This window comes from Theropithecus gelada, chromosome 6 (genome assembly GCF_003255815.1).
Source record: "Theropithecus gelada isolate Dixy chromosome 6, Tgel_1.0, whole genome shotgun sequence".
NCBI classification, from domain to species: Eukaryota; Metazoa; Chordata; class Mammalia; order Primates; family Cercopithecidae; genus Theropithecus; species Theropithecus gelada.
Window position 1 is genome coordinate 154185232 of NC_037673.1, and position 23740 is coordinate 154208971.

The following is a 23740-nucleotide window of genomic DNA, read 5'->3' on the forward strand; positions in this document are numbered from 1 at the left end:
TGATGAATAGCCCTATAACAAGTTATTAAGATATTAGCTTCTCAATTTTTGGTTCTTAAAATCAATAACAGGAATGTAAAGAACTCAGAGGAGACATTTAGAAAGATTAATATAATGAACCAAACAAATATTTGGTAGAAAATAGATTACTTCCACTGCTTTTCTAGAGCAGTGAGAGAATGGTCTCAACAAATCAGCATCATTACTAAGTTCCAGGACAGGATGCCTCATACCCCATTATCAAGACATTCTTTCATGCTGTTAGTAAAAAGACTCTCCTTTTTCCTATTGAATTACCTCAGTCATTTCCTGCATTATCTGCCTAATCTATGGGCCCATCCTGATTTGCTTAAAAGGTCTGAGGTTTTACACATGGATTATTTGCTACTCTGGCAGACTCTGGTTTTGATGTCTACTGAAATTTTTCCTTCTCCAATTTAATGTTCTCACTTTCCCTCTTCTTTTTTTTCCTTAATATTGTAGTTCCAAATTCTTAAGACTAACAGAAAGAAAACTTCAAACTTGAGGTAAAATTTTCTTGCAGATATTTAAAAAATAGTAATCTACAATAAAACTAACTCACCAACTGGATGAGTGATGGGATTCTGTAGGCTGGGAATTACCACAGAGTATGTAGGTGAGCGATAAGGATAAACTGTTGTAGGATTTGTAGAGATGATATTCTGTGTGGTACCAGAAAATACATTGGAAACACTTAGAGGGAATCGTTTTCGCTTCCCTGGACGAGGCTGATAAACCCAACCTATAGAAGACAAAATATGTTTAAATGTGTAGCCTCTATTTAGCCTTTAAATAATTTTTTTCATACTAAAATGCAAAGCACTTTAAAGTGTTTTAAAAACAAATTATTGTCTAAAGTATCTTTTCCAGCTCCGGGATATTATTTCAGTGAATGACTTCTCCACTGTGTATTTTAACATACATATCCAAATAGCTCCTGACTAGTGGCCAATGTTACAACTCATAATTGAAAGGAAGAGGGTCAAATTTTTTTTTTTTTTTTTTTTTTTGAGACGGAGTCTTGCACTGTTGCCTGGACTGTAGTGCAATGGCGCAATCTTGGCTCACTGCAACCTCTGCCTCCCAGGTTCATGGGATTCTCTTGCCTCAGCCTCCTGAGCAGCTGGGATTACAGGTGCACACCACCACATCTGACTAATTTTTTGTATTTTTAGTTGGCCAGACTGGTCTCGAACTCCTGACCTCGTGATCCGCCCGCCTCGGCCTCCCAAAGGGCTGGGATTACAGGCGTGAGCCACTGCGCCCGGCCAAGGGTCAAATGTTTTATAAGCAATGACACAGAATGAATCTGTAGTAGAGTCAACATCAAAACCCCTGTACTTGAATCCCAAAGCCTTTCCTCCACCTTATCAAACAATGCCTCACTATGACATTATTCATCTCCTCATTTCCTCACTTTCTGTAAGATACAATTGTCTATATCTTACAATGCAATAGTCACTAATAATCAGTCACTTTTTTTTTTTTTTTTTGAGACAGAGTCTTGCTCTGTCGCCCAGACTGGAGTGCAGTGGCAAGATCTCAGCTCACTGCAAGCTCTGCCTCCTGGGTTCACGTCATTCTCCTGCCTCAGCCTCCCAAGTAGGTGGGACACAGATGCCCACCACCACGACTGGCTAATTTTTTTTTTTAATGTATTTTTAGTAGAGATGGGGTTTCACTGTATTATCCAGGATGGTCTCGATCTCCTGACCTCGTGATCCACCCGCCTCGGCCTCCCAAAATGCTGGGATTACAGGTGTGAGCCACGGCACCCGGCCGATCAGTCACTATTTTTATGCCTAGTTCAAGAAAAGTCACTCTCCTAAACTCAGCAATCTCCAAGTCCACAAATAACTCAATTTCTTCCAAAGTCAGACCAGTGGAACTATGGCATTTGCAGCCACTGTGTAATCAGAACAATCACTGGTTCCCTACAGCTGCTGCCTCTGACCTTCATTCCTAGAACCTCTCTCCCAGTATTTCAGAAAATAGTAAGTTTTGTCCCACCTTGCACAGACATGCTGGCCATACTTGCATTTTCCCAAGCTTAATCCCTATGTTCTCACTGCTAGGGAGAAATCGGATTTATTTCACACTATATCATGACAGGGCTAAATCTGTCAATCAGAAGGCAGGACTATGTTCTGACAATCATATGTTAAAACGGAATATGGTGACAATCCCTGCATTCTCATTAAGTGTAGACTGCATTTTTTTTCTGTTATCATTTTAACACTTCTATAGTTTACTTGCAAAATCATAGCCTAAAGCTTTCGAGATGTACTTTCATTAAATTTATATCTATCTAAATCAAAATCACAATGAAACTGCGTGTCCTCTGATTAGTATGGGTTGGTGAATATGAAATCAGATATCCCTTTGCTTGGTTCCATTTAAGGAAACTCATGCCCAGTGTCATGTCAATTGTTATATTAGTCATTATTCTCTTTTTTGTACATACCAGAAAAAAATTATACATTTTTGTATTTCAAACTCAACCTACCCTAATCTTTAACTAAATAAATTCATTTAAAAGAAGTAAGAGGCATTATTTCATTTGATTACCAGGAAATTCCTCTCTGTGCTTTTCTTTAATCTTTTGTGCTTCATCGTAATAGGGTTTCTTTTGTTCTTCACTAAGTTTGTTCCACTCTAACCCAAGCTGGACACTGATTTCTGCATTGTTGGCTGCTGGGTTAGCTTTGGCTAGTGCTGGTCGGTGGATCCTTGCCCAAACCATAAATGCGTTCATGGGTCGCTTCACATGACCATTTCTGTCCTTACTGAAGGGAGTGTCTGGTATGCCTACATGACAAAAATTAAGAGGCTAAATTAATGTGCCACACACACACACAATTTTAAGGTAAAGTGCACCTCCATCTACACTTATTTTTGAAATATGTGGAGGAAATACACACTTCAGTATAACCAAAAAAACCTGCCAGTATTCCACAATTCCTTACATCCCCTGAACTCGCCATTCTGAACTGTAGTTTAGAATGACTCCTTTTCCTCAAAGAGAATAATACTGTTGAAGATACTGTGGAAATAATCATGTTGAAGAGAGTAAATTGTTGGCTTATTACTTCTTTGATCTGTATTATTAGTACCTCTAACAACAATTAACATTTAGTTTATTTACCAGTAAAAATATTCTATCATTAAGGGACAGGAACCATGCATGACTTACTCATGACTATAATCTTAGCTAGGTAGAGGTTCTCTAAACATTCACAGGAACTCATCTACATGCTGCTCTTGTGTCCTTTCAAGCAAAAATATTTATCAAACTATAATACTATATTAGTTGTATTTCACTATGAAGCTGAAGTTCCTACCAAGTGGAATCATCAACACTAGTCCCGTGTACTGGGAGAAAAATGAGAGAAAACAAAAATAATTTTTTGGGTCAGGCAAGGTGGCTCACGCCTGTAATCCCAGCACTTTGGGAGGCCAAGGCAGGTGGATCATGTGAGGTCAGGAGTTTGAGACCAGCCTGGCCAACATGGTGAAACCCCATCTCTACTGAAAATACAAAAATTAGCTGGGCGTGGTGGCTCATGCCTGTAGTCCCAGCTACCTGGGAGGCTGAGGCAGAAGAATCGCTTGAACCCAGGAGGTGGAGGTTGCAGCGAGCTGAGATCACGCCACAGTACTCCAGACTGGGCAACAGAGTGAGACTCGGTCTCAAAAAAAGTTTTTTGGAAGTCACAGAAGGCAGGTGCAATGGCTCACATTTGCTTCTGACCTTCGTTCCTAGAACCTCTCTGCCAATATTTCAGAAAAAAAATGAGAGGAAATAATAAAAGTAATTTTTTTGAAAGTCAGAGAAGGCAGGCACAATGGCTCACACCTGTAATCCCATTACTTTGGGAGGCCGAGGCGGAGGATTGCTTCAGCTCAGGAGTTCAAGACGAGCATCTCTTTTTCATAAAATAAAATTTAAAAGAAGAAAGTCACAGAGCCAGTTGAAATTTCAACAAAGGAAGCTATCAAATTCACATCTCTCATGTATTTTATCAAAAATAACTGTCCATAAATTTATATTTTAGGATTGCCTGATATATTAAAAATTTCTTAAAAACACTAAGGATGAAATAAGTAGTATAAAGAAAGCTTTCCCTTTCTTTCCTTTAGAAAACAAAAATCTAAAAAATACTAAAGAGAAAAGCAACAGAGTGGAGTGGAGAGGAAGAATCAACACAGAAAATTTAAAAAATAAATAAAGTTAAAGAAAATATGAACCAAAGATTAATATGACTTTCCAAGATGTTCATTGGCAAAGTGTTCTGTGTGAAATAAATCGTAAAATAAGAATTTGCTAACTTTATATCTGGAAATACTGGATAGAAATAAAAACATCTATTTGTACTTGTTACCGCTGCAACTAGTCATTTCTTTAAAAACAATATTTATGGTTCATTCTACCGTATTCTTTTCAGTATTTCTATAAGTCCTTACCTTTCAGAGGAATAAACACTAAAATATTACATCGAATCACGTACTGTTTTCTGCTAGAAGAATGTTTACTGTTCATTTTTAAAGATAGCCTCTATAATGGGTATAAACTTTCCTATTTAATTATAATCCCTTTTTTCATTAAACACCATAATTTCTTCTATATCTTGACACATATAAAAGTACTGAGCTATTATAATACAATATTTTTAATCTTGATTATTTGTAGCATATAAACTGAGGGTTCTGTGCTGTCTAGAAAATACCACTATTTTTGTGTACAAAAATTAGTTCTATCTAAATACTGGGCCTTAAAATCGATTTTTTAAAAAATACTTTAGAATCTTGAAGGCATTCGTGTATTTTACTGCTACATATACAAGTCGATCAGAACTGATACCTGTGCAGACTCTGCCCTGAAAATAATCGGTTCCATGACTTTACTTTTGTAGTTTAGACTTGGGAACTGCTGACAAAACAGCTATGGGCAACACAGGTGCAGTTTTGAAAACCCCTCTCCCCTGCTGTCTAATACCTGCATCTGAGGGCAACACGGTGAGCGGGACATCTTTGGTTTCGATTTTTACAGAAGGCTCCAGTAGGGACTGCATTTTAATAGGCACTGGTGTAAGGGGGACTTTGGTCAATCTTATCAGCTCTGAAGGCGGAGCTCCCTGAAACTGGATCCGGGCCCCAGGGGGGACCGTGTGGAGAGTCAAAGGGATCCTGAGGTCTTGCTGGTGCGGCCCAAAGGCACCGGACGTTGGGGCCAAGATGACCTCCGCGCTGCCATGAACTAGGCCATTGGACGCGGGCTCCGCGTCGAGCCTGCAGTCCTCGAGGAGTCTCTCGGGTTCCTCCGTTTTGATCACACCTTCTCGGATGGCCGCCGGGCTTTTGCCATCCCCGCCTTTCATCGCGTCTCTCATGACCTCCTCGGCCTCCAGCTTGCCCTTCTCGTTCCCTCGGAAGTAGCCGAGGGCCGGTCCCGGACCTTCCAACTTGACCACCCTGGAGGCTCTAGGACCGGTCTCGACGCCCCCACGAGGACCCACTGACGGGTCCAGGCCGGGCCCCAGCTCCTGCTTCTTGGCCTTGAAGTGCAGCGCCCGAGGCTGCACCGGGTGCAACTCCGGCCTGGAGGGGGCGCCCTCGGACGCTGACGGCGGCGGCAGGAGCCGAAGGTCGGGCCTGAACTGCAACAGCCGCGCCTGCGCGGGCGAGGCAGCGGCTTCCTCGTCCCGGGTCTGAGGCTGTGGTAGCAGCAATACCTGCTCTGGCTTCACCTGCAGCAGCTGCCGCACCGCGGGCGGTAAGCCGGACGCCACGGCCTCCCCGCACGACGAGGCCAAGGTGGCACTGGCGGCCGCGCTTAGTGTGGGAGGCGACGGAGGGGGCTCCACGGCCGCTGCCCAAAAGGTGGTGCCCTCGACCGGCAGCGGGAGCGGAGCGGGACGCAACGGGCGCTGTTGAGGCGGAGGCTCCGGTCTGGCTCTCTCCATGGGGGAGGGGGACGCCCCGGCCTGGATTGTGAGCTCAGCCGTTTGTTGGCGACCTTCCCCCTCCCCCTTTCGGTTAAGACCCTTGCAAGGCCTTTGCTACCCAGAACCCTACGCGGTTCAAAACGCAGCTGTCTGTTTGGGCCTCACCAATCACAAGCGACCGATACCCCTGGACGGCCAATCACAGGCGGGTTTTCCGGCTCTTCCCGGTCCCTACTCTCGCCTCGTGCTGAGTCCTCGAATCACCTGCCATGGCGGAAGCCGCCGCACTTGTTGCCCATTTTGTCTGACTCTCCCTCTTTGTCTGACTCTCCCTCTCATGTGGAGTTCTCTCCCCGGCCGTTGTCTTTAGTTATCCCTACCCCGCCCGGAGCTGCGACAATGGCGTTGCCCAGGAAACGCTGCGCTTCCAGGCCACTGACGTCCAGGGAATAAAGTCTTGCGTCACAAGGCGGGCGACGCCTTGTGGGCCCGCTCTGTGCGGAATGAGTAATCTGTCGGCCCTGAGTATCACCAGGGCTTTTGAATCTTTGCCAAGGGAGAATGGTGAAGATTTTGCAAATTATCAGTAACCCATTAGCTGATCTTGCTGGGGAGGCTTTTCGACTTTGTGTGATTATTGTGCTAAAGTTTCAGTTAATCACCAGGCCCTGTGGTCCTACTTCCAAAATAATGTACATCCCAAATTCGTCCACTGTTTTGTGTTTCTACCTGCCATTATTCTGTTGCAGGCTCCCACCATCTTTCACTGGGATACTGCCTTAACCCTGTACATAGTCTCCCTGTTTGTCACTCTTGCCCCACTACACTCCAGCTACCAGTGATCTTTCGAAAACGTAAATCTGAGGTTGTCACACTTTTCCTAAAGCTTTCCGTGGCTCCCCACTGATCATGTGATGAAAGTCTAAAATTCTTAGCAAAGCCTTAAAAATCCCCCAATGGCTTGGGATCTAACCTACTACTACTACTACTATTAGATTGGTGCAAAAGTAATTGTGGCTTTTGCTCTTAAACAGTTGCTGAATCTTTGGGTTTCAGTCACATTGGCCCCTTCATCATTCTCTTTCTACTGTGGGCTCTGTAAACATGCTCAGCGTGCTACTCTTTCCTTTGTGTCTCCTTAATTCCTCCTTCCCATTTTTCAAATTTCAGCTTAACTGGGACTTCTTCAAAGAAGCTTTTACTGACTCTGAAAATCAGATCAAATCTTGGTCTACTTATACCTCTGTCACTTCATTTGCTTACCACGATTTGTAATTAGAATTTTTATGTGATGATTCTACTGCCTCTTTCACTTGACTATAAAGTCCTTGAAGGCAGAACTGTTTGTGTTTTGCCCATCACTGAATCCCCAATGCAGACCATTGAGCCTGGCATATAGTACTCAATAAATACTTGTTGAATAAATAACTGAATAGCAACTGTGATAGGGTAATAATAAAATAGTAATAATCACTACCTGTGTTAAGGGCTTACTCTTATGCTAGACACTGTTCCAAATCCTTTCCATGTTTATGCTTCTCCTTTTATTAGGATTGTGTTTATTTCCATTACACATCACCAAGAAAAACAAAAAGAAATCCTGTATTAACATTTGTTGCATTTCTAAATGACATTCTGGCCAAAAGCTATAGTTTATCTTGACGTAGATGATTTTTGCAATCAAGACAAGTTATCACTCAAAGAAAACCACTCCAATTCATTGTCTAATCCTCTGGTAACAAATGTGGTCAATAGGAGTTCTTACACCTGGCAGATAGACAAGGGCAATGGTTTTCAAACTTTTATCTCAAGAACTCATTATACCCATAAAAACTATTGAAGATCAAAAAAAGATTTTGTTCATGTGGATTTTATCTATCAATATTTACCATGTTGTAAATAAAAACAAATGTTCAAGATCATTACCAACTCATTTAAAACATCAACAATAAAACTGTTATGTGGTAACAAGTTTTCATAGGAAAAAAATATATTTTACCCACATTATGCTCACAAGAGAACGAAGTGAAAAGAGCAAATACTACATTAGGATTATTATTAAACTAGTTTTAACCTAGCCAACTCTGAAAGTGTCCGTCCCCATACCACATTTTGAGAACCACTGTACTAAGGTTTAAATGGGAGAGGCAACTGTATGCATGAGCAAAAGCTGATAAAAGAGGCAAATAAATTAAGTTGTCAGAGGTGTGTGAACCAGAGCAACTCCATCTTGAGTAGGTGCTGGGTAAAATGAGGCTGAAACATACTGGGTTGCATTCCCAGACAGTTAAGGCATTATAAGTCACAGGATGAGATAGGAGGCTGGCACAAAATACAGGTCATAAAGACCTTGCAGATAAAACGGGTTGCAGTAAAGAAGCTGGCTAAAACCCACAAAAACTAAGATGGTGACGAGAATGACCTCTTGTCATTCTCACTGCTACACTCACACTGGCAGCATGACAGTTTACAGATGTCACTGCAATGTCAGGAAGTTACCCTATATGGTCTAAAAAGGGGAGGCATGAATAATCCACCCCTTATTTAGCTTATCATCAAGAAATAACCATAAAAATGGGCAACCAGCAGCCCTTGGGGTTGCTAGGTCTATGGAGTAGCCATTATTTTATTCCTTTACTTAATAAACTTGCTTTCACTTTACTCAATGGACTCGCTCTGAATTCTTCCTTGTGCGAGATCCAAGAACCCTCTCTAGGGGTCTGGATCTGGACCCCTTTCCTGTAACATCTTTCTGGTGACCCAGATGGGATTATACTGCGTAAGCCCCCAGTAAGTGGCAAGGTCCTATAACATCTTTCTGGCAACTATGGAATGGACTATAGTATGGAAACCCTGACCCAAAGGCTAACTTTGGGTAAGTGTTGGGGTCTGGTAACGTCTTTCTGGTGAACCCTAAGGGGACGATACTGACGAGACTTCTGACTCAAACTCAAAGGAAATAGACTACAGCACTGATTGGACAACTTTGGGTAAGTGGTGGGGTACCCAGATAAAGAATGGGATGGGGTTAGAGGCCCTTCTAAGATTTAGGGGGCTAGAAGACCCTCTCGGTAAAGTCCCTTTTGGCTAAGAACATATTCGGCACTACAGGATGTTAACTTCTATTCTCCTTGGAATAATTTGCCTTGTACTCTTTGCTGACGGATGTGGGTGACAGGGTTAGGCAGGTACAGGATCATGGGACATGAGGAGATTTTTCCTCCCATAAAGGGAAAACTTGAGAGCCGATGGGACTGCTGGAAAACATCCCTTCACTACTAAGAAGTGACCACCTGAACTCTTCACTGTCGCTGCAATGGGTGGGTCTTTGTATGGCTTCCCTGAACACCTGGCCTTCCCCACCTTGCCTCAGGCAATGCTATCGTCTCTCTCTGTGCAAACTGGTTGTAGGAATGGTAAAAATCACTATTTCTTACAAAGTTTTGATTAATGGAAGAAAGGATTTGTGAGGCTAGTCTTAAGCTGTAGCCAATCTGGTGTGTTTCCTGTGTCATTCTGTATTATTCTGTCATAAAGAGGGGTACCTTAGGATAGAACATGGGCTTAGGACATCTATAAGCCTGCTGTTCAAGATGGCCCAGCAAACTGGTCAGTTACAAACTTTGGTGCAGGTCCCCCAAAAAAACTGGATGAGGTTTCCCTCTTGTCTTGTATGTCCTTGGGAGCTTGACCTTATAACGATGTGGCTGTGCTTCTCTTTCACAGTGGTGGCCCGGGTTCAGGGTTCAATTCCCATCTTAGGAGATGAGTCCTTTATCTTCTGTCGGTTTGTGTATTTATGTGTATAATGGGTGTGGTGTTGGTATATAAAAGAGCTTTGATTAATTGATTAAAAATAATAAGTGCTTAAGTCATATTTTTGTAAGAAAAACTAAATGTATAATGCCTTTTATTTAGTTCATGTGACTTAAGTAATCTTTGAGAAATGAAGACAGTTTTAAAGATTACTGGTAAAATGAAAATATCTTAAAAATGTAAACATTTGGTCTAAATTATGCAGGTCAGATATTAGGTTTGCTAAATGCTTTAAGGTCATAAGCTGCTGCTTTCATTTTGAAAATTGTTCAATTTACCTACTTTGATGACATTAGAGTCTAGATAAGACCTGGAGACATGTGATGTTAGCCATACCCCTGGCAATGCAAGAAAAAGTCAGACCTTATCTGCACTTGTGTCTGTGTCTTAGGCTCCACACCTAGTACATAATTAAAATGCTTACTAACCAGGGTTTTCACCAAAAGTAAAAATCGCTGAGAGTTAACATTGTAACATGTAATTGAGACTACTGAAGAATAGTTCTACACATAAGGTGTGTAAGGAAAGTGAAATGTGCTTTTGGTAAAAGATTATTAGAAGTCATGGGAATGTAAATTTTCTTCCTTAGATTAAATGGTTAAATTATTGTTTTAAGTTAGATAGAATGAAGCTGAAGGTTTAAGCAAGTTTTGGAAAGTTGTGAAAAATTAACTGTAAGACATTCTGTGTGTGAATATATTGACTAAAGTTAAAGGGGTATTCAGTTTTTCTATAAATTAAGCATTGGAATAAAAGCACAAGTTTTTTAGAGCAAAAACCTGCTATAATTTGCTCCTTAACAAAAATATGTGAAGGGTTATAAAAGGTTTGTGAAAATCTTACCTAAAAGTCAAACTCATTAAGATTGAATACATTTGTCTATAACATTTTATAAAGAATTGGGTTTGTCATCAATAATGTACTAATGCAACAGTCATGTTTGGCTTATTTGGTACAAAAATCATACAGGAAGCATTATCAAATGTAAAATGGTGTTTGGATTTTGGGGGGCTGTAATTGTATAAATGTATGATTGGTATATATCCAAAATTATTTTTAAAAGTCTTATAATTCTGATATGACTTAGTGTATATTATGAATAATTATAATTGTTACATAAAATCATTGTATACCACAGAAGGAAGCAAATTTCCTTATCAATTGTGACTTTAATAGTGGCTGTCCTAAGATTTTTTGTCATCCACACACAATTGTTGTCTTGTTTTAATCCTCTTCAAAAGTTGGTTTATAATCAACTATAGAACTCTAACAAGTGTTCTTCAATGCAGGTTTCTGATAACTTTGGAAATTGTGATATTAAAATAAAGGAAAACACTTTCAGAATACTCATGGAGAGCTGAAATGTTCAGGCATATTAAGCAGAACAGAAGTTAACTGAATTGACTGAACCAATAGAAGACTAAAGTAATCATTTTAGCTTTGCTTAAAATGCTGCTGATCCTTTGTTTTGTTTTTCAGAGTCAAGGAAACTTATCTTTTGAGCTATTTGCAGCTCGTAGCAGTTGAGTAAAGTATATTGCTGTGAATAATATTTGAAGTGTATTTGGTTCTCTCAACCTAATTTCTCCAGAATTTGGAAACTGTGAGTATTCTTATGTTATGGCAATATAGTTATTTGCATAACTGAAATAAGAACCTGTTTTCTTTTGCAACAGGACACAATTGGAAACACTGGATATTTTACCAAGGCTTTGACTGGAATGGCATGTTTTCTTTTAAGGAATCAAACTTGTCTTGTAAAGCCAATAAAAGCCCCTTGGGGAACTGGCCTCAGACCTTGTCTATAACAGCCACTGTACAGGGTTTCTGACCTGTGGTAAGTAAAGAATGTCACTTTCTAACAGGTCCAGGATCCCCAGGTTATCTTGGGACCCTGAGCAGGGGAATTTACTCACCTCATAGGTATTTGAGGTACAAACCTATGGCAGGGCTGGGCTCTAAAAAAGTCTTAGATTCCTTCTATGGAATAAAGTTCCATCAAAGCCAATTTAAAAAGAGTTTATGTAAAAAATAATTATTCTTATTGCACTTTATACAAATAATCAGGCCATGTATAATAAAGCAAATCAGACTTACCATGATTTGTCTTTAGTAAAAATGGGACACTGGAGAGAAATTATGTTTCAAAAACTGTGGTACACTTGTTATTAAATTCTAGTCTCATCAGTTGTTTTTAAGTTTGTTTCTGCAATTTAGACTAACCCTGCTTATTCCTGTGAACCAACTAGTGACATCTGACTGTTGCTCAGAGGAAACAAGAGGGATGGGTAATGTAAAATCTAAATCAGCATTCTAATTCTGAGCACATATTGGAATCAGATAACAACCCCATGTCAGCTTGGTTCCAACAGGTGCCCAGTTCATGGAAAGCCCTCTAACTTAGTTTACTTGGAATTATTTTATTTCTTTTGCTTTACTGTTGTGGAATATATTGCTGTTGTGCTATTTGTGTTAGGAATAAGGATAAGCTTACTCGTTTTCTTAAGTTAAACACTTATGAATCTTCCAGATATCACCTTTTGTTAAAACTCAGAGTCATGAATTGCCCTCACCATACTGATGCTTTCTGACTGAGCTCCTCTCTACCCTGAATACAAGAGACTCTCATAGTTAGGCAGGAATATCATTGCTCCTATTCATCATGAAGAAGTTACAGAAGATGAATTTTCAACTCTCTGCAACCCTTAGGATTAAAATTATGCAAACCCTTAGGATTAAAAAAGGGAGGGGTAATGTCAGGCGTGTGAACCAGAGCAACTCCATTTTGAGTAGAAGCTGTGTAAAATGAGGCTGAAACCTACTAGCCTGCATTCCCAGACAGTTAAGGCATTCTAAGTCACAGGATGAGATAGGAGGCTGGCATAAAATACAGGTCATAAACAGCTTGCAGATAAAACAGGTTGCAGTAAAGAAACTGGCTAACACCCACCAAAACCTAGGTGGCAACAAAAGTGACTTCTTACCATCCTCACTGCTACACTCCCACCAGTGCCATGATAGATTACAGATGCCATGGCAACATCAGGACATTACCCTATATGGTCTAAAAAGGGGATGCATGAATAATTCATCCCTTGTTTAGCATATCATCAAGTACTAACCATAAAAATGGGCAACCAGCGCTCTGTCTATGGAGTAGCCATTCTTTTATTCCTTTACTTTCTTAAACTTGCTTTCACTTTACTTTGTGGACTCACCCTGAATTCTTTCTTGTGTGAGACCCAAGAACCTTCTCTTGGGTTCTGGATCTGGACCCCTTTCCTATAACATCTTTCTGGCAACCCAGATGGGCCTATAGATATTCCCAGTAAGTGCTAGGATCCTGTAACATCTTTCTGGTGACCATGGAATGGTCCCACTATACTGTGGAAACCCCCAACCCAAAGGCTAACTTTGGGTAAGTGGTGGTGTCCAATAAGAAAGTTGGTGTTAATTTTGTGCAAGATTTCAGTTCATATTCTGATTTCAATTATCAAAATGTAGTTGACAGTAGATGCATGGGTTTCTTTCTGAACTCTCTGTTCTGTTCCTTCCATTCCTTCCATCTATGTACTGTAAACCAAAAGTATCTGCCTCAATCAATTTAGAAGTTTATTTTGCCAAGGTTAAGGACATGCCCATGACACAGCCTCAAGAAATCCTGACAACATGTACCCAAGGTGGTTGGGCTACAGCTTGCTTTTATACATTTTAGGGAGATGTAGGACGTCATTCAATACTGTAAAATGTACATAGCTTCAGTCCAGAGAGGGGTGACAGCTCAAATCAGGGCTTCCAGATCACAGGTGGATTCAAAGATTTTCTGATTGGCAGTTGGTTGAAAGATTTATCTAAAGACCTAGAATCAACAGAAGGGAGTGTCTGGGTTAAGATATTGGGTTGTGGATACGAAGGTTCTTATTGTGCAGATAAAGCCTCCAGATAGCAGGTTTCAGAGCATATCAGACCTAAAAAAGTCTATTCTGTCAGTCTGAAGGTCGCTGTTTCTATGTTAAAGCCGGTCAGCTGTGCCTGAATTCCAAAGGGAGGAATGTTTAATGAGGCATGTCTGACCACTCATTCCCATGGTAGCCTGATCTAGTGTTTTAGGTTTACTTTAAAATGCTCTAGCGCGGTACAGTTGTTCATGCCTGTATTCCCAGCATTTTGGAAGGCTGAGGCAAAAGTATTGCTTGAGTCCAAGCGTTTTAGACCAGCCTGGACAACGTGGCAAACTCTCGTCTCTACAAAAAAATACAAAAATTAGCCAGGCGTGATGGCCTGTGCCTGTAGTCCTAGCTACTCGGGAGGCTGAGGCTGGAGAATTGCTTGAGTTCAGGAAGCAGAGGTTGCAGTGAGCTGAGACTGCATCAGTGCACTCCAGCCTGGGTGACAGAGTGAGACCCTGTCTCAAAAAAATAAAATAAAATAAAATACCCTTGGCCAAAAGGAGGGGTCCATTCCATTGGTTGGGGAACTTAGAATATTATTTTTGGTTTACAGTATCTATTTTTTTTCTTTTGTTAAAAATGGGGTCTTACTGTTACCCAGGCTGGATTATAGGCATGAGTCACCATGCTAAGCTATATACATATATGCCAAATATGTATACCACCATGCCAAAATACATTAATGTATTTTTTTATTTTTTATTTTTTTGAGACGGAGTCTCACTCTGTTGCCCAAGCTGGATTGCAGTGGCACAATCTCGGCTCACTGCAACCTTTGCAGTTGGTTGTATGTTGATTTTTGTATTTTTATTTTCTTACCTTATTGCCTTCCGGGTTCAAGTGATTCTCGTGCTTCAGCCTCCCAAGTACCTGGGACTATAGGCACATGCCACCATGCCCAGATAATTTTTTGTATTTTTAGTAGAGACGGGTTTTCACCATGTTAGCCAGGATGGTCTCAATCTCCTGACCTCGTGATCCACCTGCCTCTGCCTCCCAAAGTACTGGGATTACAGGCGTGAGCCAGCACGCCCAGCCTTATATATGTATTTTTATGCCAATACCACAGTCTTGATTACTCTAGCTTTATGGTAAATTTTGAAATTTTGAAATCATGTAAGTCCTTGAACTTTGTTCTTTCATAAAATCATATTGGCTTATCTTGGTCCTTTGGATTTAAAAGACAAATGTTAGGTTCATCTTATCAATGTCTTTTACAGCAAACCCTAATGGTATTTAGATAGAAATTGTATTGAATCTATGGATCAGTTTTGGGAAAACTGACACCTTGACAATACTGTATTTTCCTATTTGCAAACATGGGACATATCTCCATTTGTTTCGGTCTTAATTTCCTGTGACAAATTTTTGTAATTTTCAGTGTACTGTCCTGTACTTCTTTCATTATTTCTGAATACTTTATTCTTTTTATGCTATTGTGAATGTAATTTTTTTTTTAATTTCCTTTACAGTTGGTTGTATGTTGATTTTTGCATTTTTATTTTCTTACCTTATTGCACTGGCTGGAACCTTCAGTCCAAGGTTAAATAGAAGTGGTGAGAGTGTACATCCTTTTGCCTCGTACCCAATCTTAGGAAGAAAGCATTCATTTACCTTTAAGCATGTTGTTAGTCATAGGTTTATGTAGCTGCCTTTTATTAAAGTAAGAAAGTTTCCTTCTATTCCTAGTTTATTGAGAATTCTACCATGAATGGTAGTTCAATTTTATCAAATGCTTTGTCTGTGTCTCTTGAGATGATTATATGGCATTTTCCTTTAAGGGTCAGCAGAATTTTCCAGAAAAGGCTATATAGTAAATATTTTTGGTTTTGTGAGCCACATGAGCTCTGTTGCAACCAATCAGCTCTGCTTTTGTAGCAGAAAGCAATCATAGATAATATGTAAATGAATGGGCTTGGCTTTGTTTCAGTAAACTTTATTTGCAAAAACAAATGTCATGCCAGATTTGGCCCAGGGCTATAGTTTGCTGACCACTGATTTATTTTATTAATGTATGTATTACACGAATTGTTATTCAGATGTTAAGCTAAAGAACATTCCTGTAATAAACCGACCACACTTGGTAATAGTATATAATCCTTTTTGTACATTACTGGATCTAATTTGTTGTTATTTAAACAATTTTAGCATTTACATTCATGAGGAGTGTTGTTCTATAGTTTTCTTGTGATATCTTTGTGGCTTTTAGTATCAGGGTAAAATGAGCTGTAAAGTGTCCCCTTTTCTTCTATTTTTGAAAAGATTTCCATTGGATTGGTATTATTAATTATTTAAATGTCAATAGAGTTCCCAGTAAAACCATGCAGGCCTGGACTTCCCTTTGAAGAAGATTTTAAAATAATTTAATTAAATACTTTAATATTTTTCACTGATATATATATGCAAATTTTATAATTTCTTTTTGAGTCTACTTTGATCATTTCTGTTAATGAATTTGCCCATTTCATCTAAGTTGACAAATTGTTGGCATAAGATTGTTCAAAATATTCCTTTATAAGCCTTTTAATTTCCAGAGGGTTCAGAATACTTCCTCTTTTAATCCCAGTTTTGGTAATTTCTATCTTCTCTCTTTTTTTCTTGGTCATTTGACTAAAATGTTATCAATTTTGTAGATCTTTTCAAGGAATCAATTGTAAGTTTCACTAATTTTCTCTATTGTTTCACTGTTTTATTTGTATTGATTTCCGCTGTGGTCTTTAGTCGTTCATCCTACTTTGGCTCTTCTTTTTGTAGTTTCTTAAGGTGGAAGCTTAATTAATTTTTCTAGGTTATTAAAGTCTTCCTTTCTAATTTTTAAAGCTATAAATTTCTCTCTAAATATTGCTTTACCTGCATTAATGTTGATATGTTCTGATCTTATATTCATTCAGTAGAAAATATTTTATAATTTCCCTGGAGATTTTTTCTTTGACGTGTAAACCAAAAATAAAATTCAAAAGTCTCCCCCACAAAAATCTGATTGGACTTTCTTCTCAGCCAGGGCACTCTAAAATTTAACCTGAAAGACTGGTTCAGGCCATGAAAGGAAGTAGGGGTTTGACATGCCTCATTATACTCCTCCAGCATTAATCAACACAAACCTTATATCTGATAAGAAACATTTACAATCTTCTCTCTAATGCCTGCTGGAGGCTTTGTTTGCATGATAAAACCTAGGTCTTCACAATCCTTTATCATAACCTAGACATTCCTTTCTACTGATAATAACTTTTTCTATCAATTGCCATCACAATATGTTTAAAGAAATATTGACATACCCGCCAGGCATGGTGGCTCACACCTGTAATCCTAGCTCTTTGGGGGGCCGAGGAGGGTAGATCACGAGGTCAGGAATTCAAGACCAGCATGGCCAACATGGTGAAACTCATCTCTACTAAAAATACAAAAATTAGATGGGCATGGTGGTGCGTGCCTGTAATCCCAGCTACTCAGGAGGCTGAGGGAGGAGAATTGCTTGAACCGGGACCTGGGAGGCAGAGGTTGCAGTGAGCCGAGATCACACCACTGCACTCCAGCCTGGGCGACAGAACGAGACTCCATCTAAAATAAAACGAAATGAAATGAAATGAAATGAAATGAAATGAAATGAAATGAAATAACTGAAAAGAAATACTGACAAACCCAAATATAATTAGTGGATAATGTTTCTTTTTTTTTTATTCTGTCCATTTTTCCTCCACATATTTTGGGGCTCTCTAGTTAGGTGCAATTATATTTATAATGCTGTATCTTTTTGATTAATTAACCCTTTTTATCATTATGAAATGTTCTCCTCAGTCTCTAGGGTGGTTCTTGTATTAAAATATATTTAAATATAGTCTCTCCAGATCTCTTGTGGCTACTGTTTGCTTCATGTATCTTTTACCATTATATTACTTTCTATTGTATTTTAAATATAAAGTTTTTTTCTATGAAAAAAATATATTCTTAATCTTATATTACTGCCTCTACCTATGAGTGGAGTTTCTAGTCCAGTAAAATTTAATGTAAAAAATTATTGGTATACTTAGAGTTATGTTTCTCATTTTAGAACTTTTCTACATACTTGTTTGTTCCTATGGTTCTCTTATATCACTTTTCTTTGGTTATACAAATATGTTTTAGCTTACCATTTCAATTCCTGTGTTAGCTTTTTTTAAAGCAAGTTTTTGAGGTTTAGTGTGTGCAAGTGTGTTTGCATGCATCCTTAACCCATCACAGTCCTCTCCAGGTTAATACTAACTTAATTCTGGTCCAATATAGCTACATTTCACCTGTAGGTCTCCATTTCCTCCTCCTCCCTGTATGCTATTATTGACGTTGATATGGTGCCTATATATATTATAAACCAAGTAATACAATAATACATTTATTGCTTTAAACAGATTGTTTAGAGAAATTAAGAGAGAAAAATTATATTATTTTTTAAATCTAGTGTTAACGAAAAGAGTCAAACTCTGTAAAATATTTGAAGAGATTTATTCTGAGCCAAATATGAGAGACAATGACCCATGACACAGCCCTCAGGAGGGCCTGAGAACATGTGCCCAAGGTGGTTGGGGCGCAGCTTGGTTTTATACATTTTAGGCAGGCATGAGACATCAATCAAATACATTTAAGAAATACATTGGTTTGGTCCAGAAAGGCAGGACAACTCAAAGTCAGGGCTCCAGGTTATAGGTAAATTTAAGCATTTTCTGGTTGACAATTTGTTGAGTTTATCTAAAGACCTGGGATCATAGAAAGGAAATGTTCAGGTTAAGATAAAAGACTGTGGGCCGGGCGCGGTGGCTCAAGCCTGTAATCCCAGCACTTTAGGAGGCCGAGGCGGGTGGATCACGAGGTCAGGAGATCGAGACTATCCTGGCTAACATGGTGAAACCCCGTCTCTACTAAAAATACAAAAAACTAGCCGGGCGTGGTGGCGGGCGCCTGTAGTCTCAGCTACTTGGGAGGCTGAGGCGGGAGAATGGCGTGAACCCGGGAGGCGGAGCTTGCAGTGAGGAGATCACGCCACTGCACTCCAGCCTGGGAGACACAGCGAGACTCCGTCTCAAAAAAAAAAAAAAAAAAAGATAAAAGACTGTGGAGATCAAGGTTCTTTTGAAGTCTTATAGTGGCTGCCCTTAGAGACCAGAGATGACAAATGTTTCCTATTCAGATCTTTAAAACATGCAAGACTTTTAGTTAACCTCTTTAGGATTGGGAGGGCCTAGAAGAAAAAGATATAGCTATGTTACTAGAGATTCTTTACAGATGCAACTTTTCCCCCACAAAAGACAGCTTTGCAGGGCCATTTCAAGATACGGAAAAGAAACATGTTTTGGGGTAAAATATTTTGATTTTCTTCTTTGTCTTGTAATGTTATGCCAGAGTCAGACTGGAAAGTAAGTCACAATATATAGGGTTAAATAAAACCCATCTGATGAGAATTTATGATTTGTAAGGCACGACTCCTCAGACCTCCCAGATAGGAATTTGGGCAAGATTAAAAAATCAGAGTTTAGTCCTCATTAGCGACATATTTACCATTTCCCACATTGTTCTTTCCTTCATGCATATCCAAGTTATTGTCCACTGTCATTCCTTTAATATTTCTTGGAAGACAGTTCTCCTAGCAGCAAATTCTCTCAATTTTTGTTTACCTGTAAATATCTTTATTTACCTTCATTATTGAAAGGTTAGCTAACTATATGAAATTCATGGTTGGCTTGTTTTTCTTTTTTTTTTTATTATTATACTTTAAGTGCTAGGGTACATGTGCACAACGTGCAGGTTTGTTACATATGTATACATGTGCCATGTTGGTGTGCTGCACTCATTAGCTCATCATTTACATTAGATATATCTCCTAGTGCTATCCCTTCCCCCTCCCCCAACCCCACAACAGGCCACGGTGTGTGATGTTCCCCATCCTGTATCCAGGTGTTCTCGTTGTTCAGTTCCCACCTATGAGTGAGAACATGCAGTGTTTGGGTTTCTGTCCTTGCAATAGTTTGCTCAGAATGATGGTTTCCAGCTTCATCCATTACCTACAACGGACATGAACTCATCCTTTTTTATGGCGGCATAGTATTTCATGGTGTATATGTGCCACATTTGCTTAATCCAGTCTATCATTGATGGACATTTGGGTTGGTTCCAAGTCTTTGCTATTGTGAATAGTGCCTTAATAAACATGTGTACATGTATCTTTATAGCAGCATGATTTATAATCCTTTGGGTATATACCCAGTAATGGGATGGCTGGGTCAGATAATATTTCTAGTTCTAGATCCTTAAGGAATTGCCTCACTGTCTTCCACAATGGTTGAACTAGTTTACAGCTCCAACAACAGTGTAAAAGTGTTCCTATTTCGCCACATCCTCTCCAGCATCTGTTGTTTCCTGACATTTTAATGATCGCCATTCTAACTGGTGTGAGATGGTATCTCATTGTGGTTTGATTTGTATTTCTCTGATGACCAGTGATGATGAGAATTTTTTCATGTATCTGTTGGCTGCATAAATGTCTTCTTTTGAGAAGTGTCTGTTCATACATTTTGCCCACTTTTTGATGGGATTGTTTGATTTTTTCTTCTAAATTTGTTTAACCTCTTTGTAGATTCTAGATATTAGCCCTTTGTCAGATGGGTAGATTGCAAAAATTTTCTCCCATTCTGTAGGTTGCCTGTTCACTCTGATGATAGTTTCTTTTGCTGTGCAGAAGTTCTTTAGTTTAATTAGACCCATTTGTCAATTTTGGCTTTCGTTGCCATTGCTTTTGATGTTTTAGACATGAAGTCCTTGCCCCTGCCTATGTCCTGAATGGTACTGCCTCGGTTTTCTTCTAGGGTTTTTATGGTTTTTGGTCTAACATTTAAGTCTTTAATCCATCTTGAATTAAATTAATTATTGTACAAGGTGTGAGGAAGGGATCCAGTTTCAGCTTTCTACATATGCCTAACCAGTTTCCCAGCACCATTTATTAAATAGGGAATCCTTTCCCCATTTCTTGTTTTTGGTCAAGTTTGTCAAAGATCAGATGGTTGTAGATGTGTGGTATTATTTCTGAGGGCTCCGTTCTGTTCCATTGGTCTATATATCTGTTTTGGTACCAGTACCATGCTGTTTTGGTTACTGTAGCCTTGTAGTGTAGTTTGAAGTCAGGTAGTGTGATGCCTCCAGCTTTGTTCTTTTTGCTTAGGATTGTCTTGACAATGCAGGCTCTTTTTTTGTTCCATATGAACGTTAAAGTAGTTTTTTCCAATTCTGTGAAGAAAGTCATTGGTAGCTTGATGGGGATGGCATTGAATCTATAAATTACCTTGAGCAGTATGGCCATTTTCATGATACTGATTCTTCCTATCCACGAGCATGGAATGTTCTTCCATTTGTTTGTGTCTTCTTTTATTTTGTTGAGCAGTAATTTGTAGTTCTCCTTAAAGAGGTCCTTCACATCCCTTGTAAGTTGGATTCCTAGGTATTTTATTCTCTTTGAAGCTATTGTGAATGGGAGTTCACTCATGGTAGAATTTGTCAGGGAAACAAACTCTCTGTCTATTACTGGTTATAGGAATGCTTGTGATTTTTGCACATTGATTTTGTATCCTGAGACCTTGCTGAAGTTGCTTATCAGCTTAAGGAGATTTTGGGCTGAGATGATGGGGTTTTCTAAATATACAATCATGTCATCTGCAAACAGGAACAATTTGACTTCCTCTTTTCCTAATTGAATACCTTTTCTTTCTCTTGCCTGATTGCCCTGGCCAGAACTTCTAACACTATGTTGAATAGGAGTGGTGAGAGAGGGCATCCCTGTCTTCTGCCAGTTTTCAAAGGGAATGCTTCCAGTTTTTGCCCATTCAGTATGATATTGGCTGTGGGTTTGTCATAAATAGCTCTTATTATTTTGAGATACGTCCCATCAGTATCTAATTTATTGAGAGTTTTTAGCATGAAGTGCTGTTGAATTTTGTCAAAGGCCTTTTTTGCATTTATTGAAATAATCATGTGGTTTTTGTCTTTGGTTCTGTTTATATGATGGATTACGTTTATTAATTTTTGTATGTTGAACCAGCCTTGCATCCCAGGGATGAAGCCCACTTGATCATACTGGATAAGTTTTTTGATGTGCTGCTGGATTCGGTTTGCCAGTATTTTATTGAGGATTTTTGCATGGATGTTCATCAGGGATATTGGTCTAAAATTCTCTTTTTTTGTTGTGTCTCTGCCAGGCTTTGGTATCAGGATGGTGCTGGCCTCATAAAATGAGTTAGGGAGGATTCCCTTTTTTTCTATTGATTGGAATAGTTTCAGAAGGAATGGTACCAACTCCTCTTTGTACCTCTGGTAGAATTCAGCTGTGAATCCATCTGGTCCTGGACTTTTTTCGGTTGATAGGCTATCAAGTATTGCCTCAACTTCAGAGCCTGCTATTGGTCTATTCAGGTATTCAACTTCTTCCTGGTTTAGTCTTGGGAGAGTGTACATGTCCAGGAATTTATCCATTTCTTCTAGATTTCCTAGTTTATTTGCATAGAGGTGTTTATCGTATTCTCTGATGATAGCTTGTATTTCTGTGGGATCAGTGGTGATATCCCCTTTATCATTTTTTATTGCGTCTATTTGATTCTTCTCTCTTTTCTTCTTTATTAGTCTTACTAGCAGTCTACCAATTTTGTGAATCTTTTCAAAAAACTAGCTCCTGGATTCATTGATTTTTTGAAGGGTTTTTTGTGTCTATATCTCCTTCAGTTCTGCTCTGATCTCAGTTATTTCTTGCCTTCTGCTAACTTTTTAATACATTTGCTCTTGCTTCTCTAGTTCTTTTAATTGTGATGTTAGGGTGTCAGTTTTAGATCTTTCCTGCTTTCCCTTGTGGGCATTTAGTGCTATAAATTTCCCTCTACACACTGCTTTAAATGTGTCCCAGAGATTCTGGTATGTTGTGTCTTTGTTCTCATTGGTTTCAAAGAACATCTTTATTTCTGCCTTCGTTTCGTTATGTACCCAGTAGTCATTCAGGAGCAGGTTGTTCAGTTTCCATGTAGTTGAGTGGTTTTGAGTGAGTTTCTTTTTTTTTTTTTTTTTTTTTTTGAGACGGAGTCTCGCTGTGTCTCCCAGGCTGGAGTGCAGTGGCGTGATCTCGGCTCACTGCAAGCTCCGCCTCCCGGGTTCACGCCATTCTCCCGCCTCAGCCTCCCAAGTAGCTGAGACTACAGGCGCCCGCCACCACGCCCGGCTAGTTTTTTGTATTTTTAGTAGAGACGGGGTTTCACCATGTTAGCCAGGATAGTCTCGATCTCCTGACCTCGTGATCCACCCGCCTCGGCCTCCCAAAGTGCTGGGATTACAGGCTTGAGCCACCGCGCCCGGCCGAGTGAGTTTCTTAATCCTGAGTTCTAGTTTGATTGCACTGTGGTCTGAGAGACAGTTTGTTATAATTTCTGTTCTTGTACATTTGCTGAGGAGTGCTTTACTTCCAACTATGTGGTCAATTTTAGAATAAGTGTGATGTGGTGCTGAGAAGAATGTATATTCTGTTGATTTGGGGTGGAAAGTTCTGTAGATGTCTATTAGGTCCGCTTGGTGCAGAGCTGAGTTCAAGTGCTGGATATCCTTGTTAACCTTCAGTCTCATTGATCTGTCTAATGTTGACAGTGGGGTGTTAAAAGTCTCACATTATTATTGTGTGGGAGTCTAAGTCTCTTTGTAGGTCTCTAAGGGCTTGCTTTATGAATCTGGGTGCTCCTGTATTGGGTGCATATATATTTAGGATAGTTAGTTCTTCTTGTTGAATTGATCCCTTTACCATTATGTAATGGCCTTCTTTGTTTCTTCTGATCTTTGTTGGTTTAAAGTCTGTTTTATCAGAGACTAGGATTGCAACCCCTGCTTTTTTGTTTTGTTTTGTTTTGTTTTCCATTTGCTTGGTAGATCTTCCTCCATCCCTTTATTTTGAGCCTATGTGTGTCTGTGCATGTGAGATGGGTCTCCTAAATACAGCACACTGATGGATCTTGACTC

At 39.5% G+C, this 23740-nt stretch overlaps 1 protein-coding gene across 3 annotated transcripts in view; it reads right to left on the reverse strand.

The window, feature by feature from the left end:
• The window catches only part of SOX30 (SRY-box 30), a 71709-nt gene that overhangs the window by 20732 nt on the left and 27237 nt on the right, over positions 1-23740 (reverse strand). For 2 of the 3 annotated variants that reach the window (XM_025388115.1, XM_025388114.1), the window contains exons 1-3: positions 5018-6361; positions 2590-2829; positions 584-763 (exon numbers count right to left, since the gene is read on the reverse strand). In XM_025388115.1, the coding sequence (XP_025243900.1) occupies positions 584-763; positions 2590-2829; positions 5018-5984 (1387 nt within the window). In that variant the 5' untranslated portion in view covers positions 5985-6361. Of the gene's footprint in view, positions 1-583; positions 764-2589; positions 2830-5017; positions 6362-23740 lie in introns of those variants that run through there. The other variant, XM_025388116.1, reaches the window with a different exon arrangement.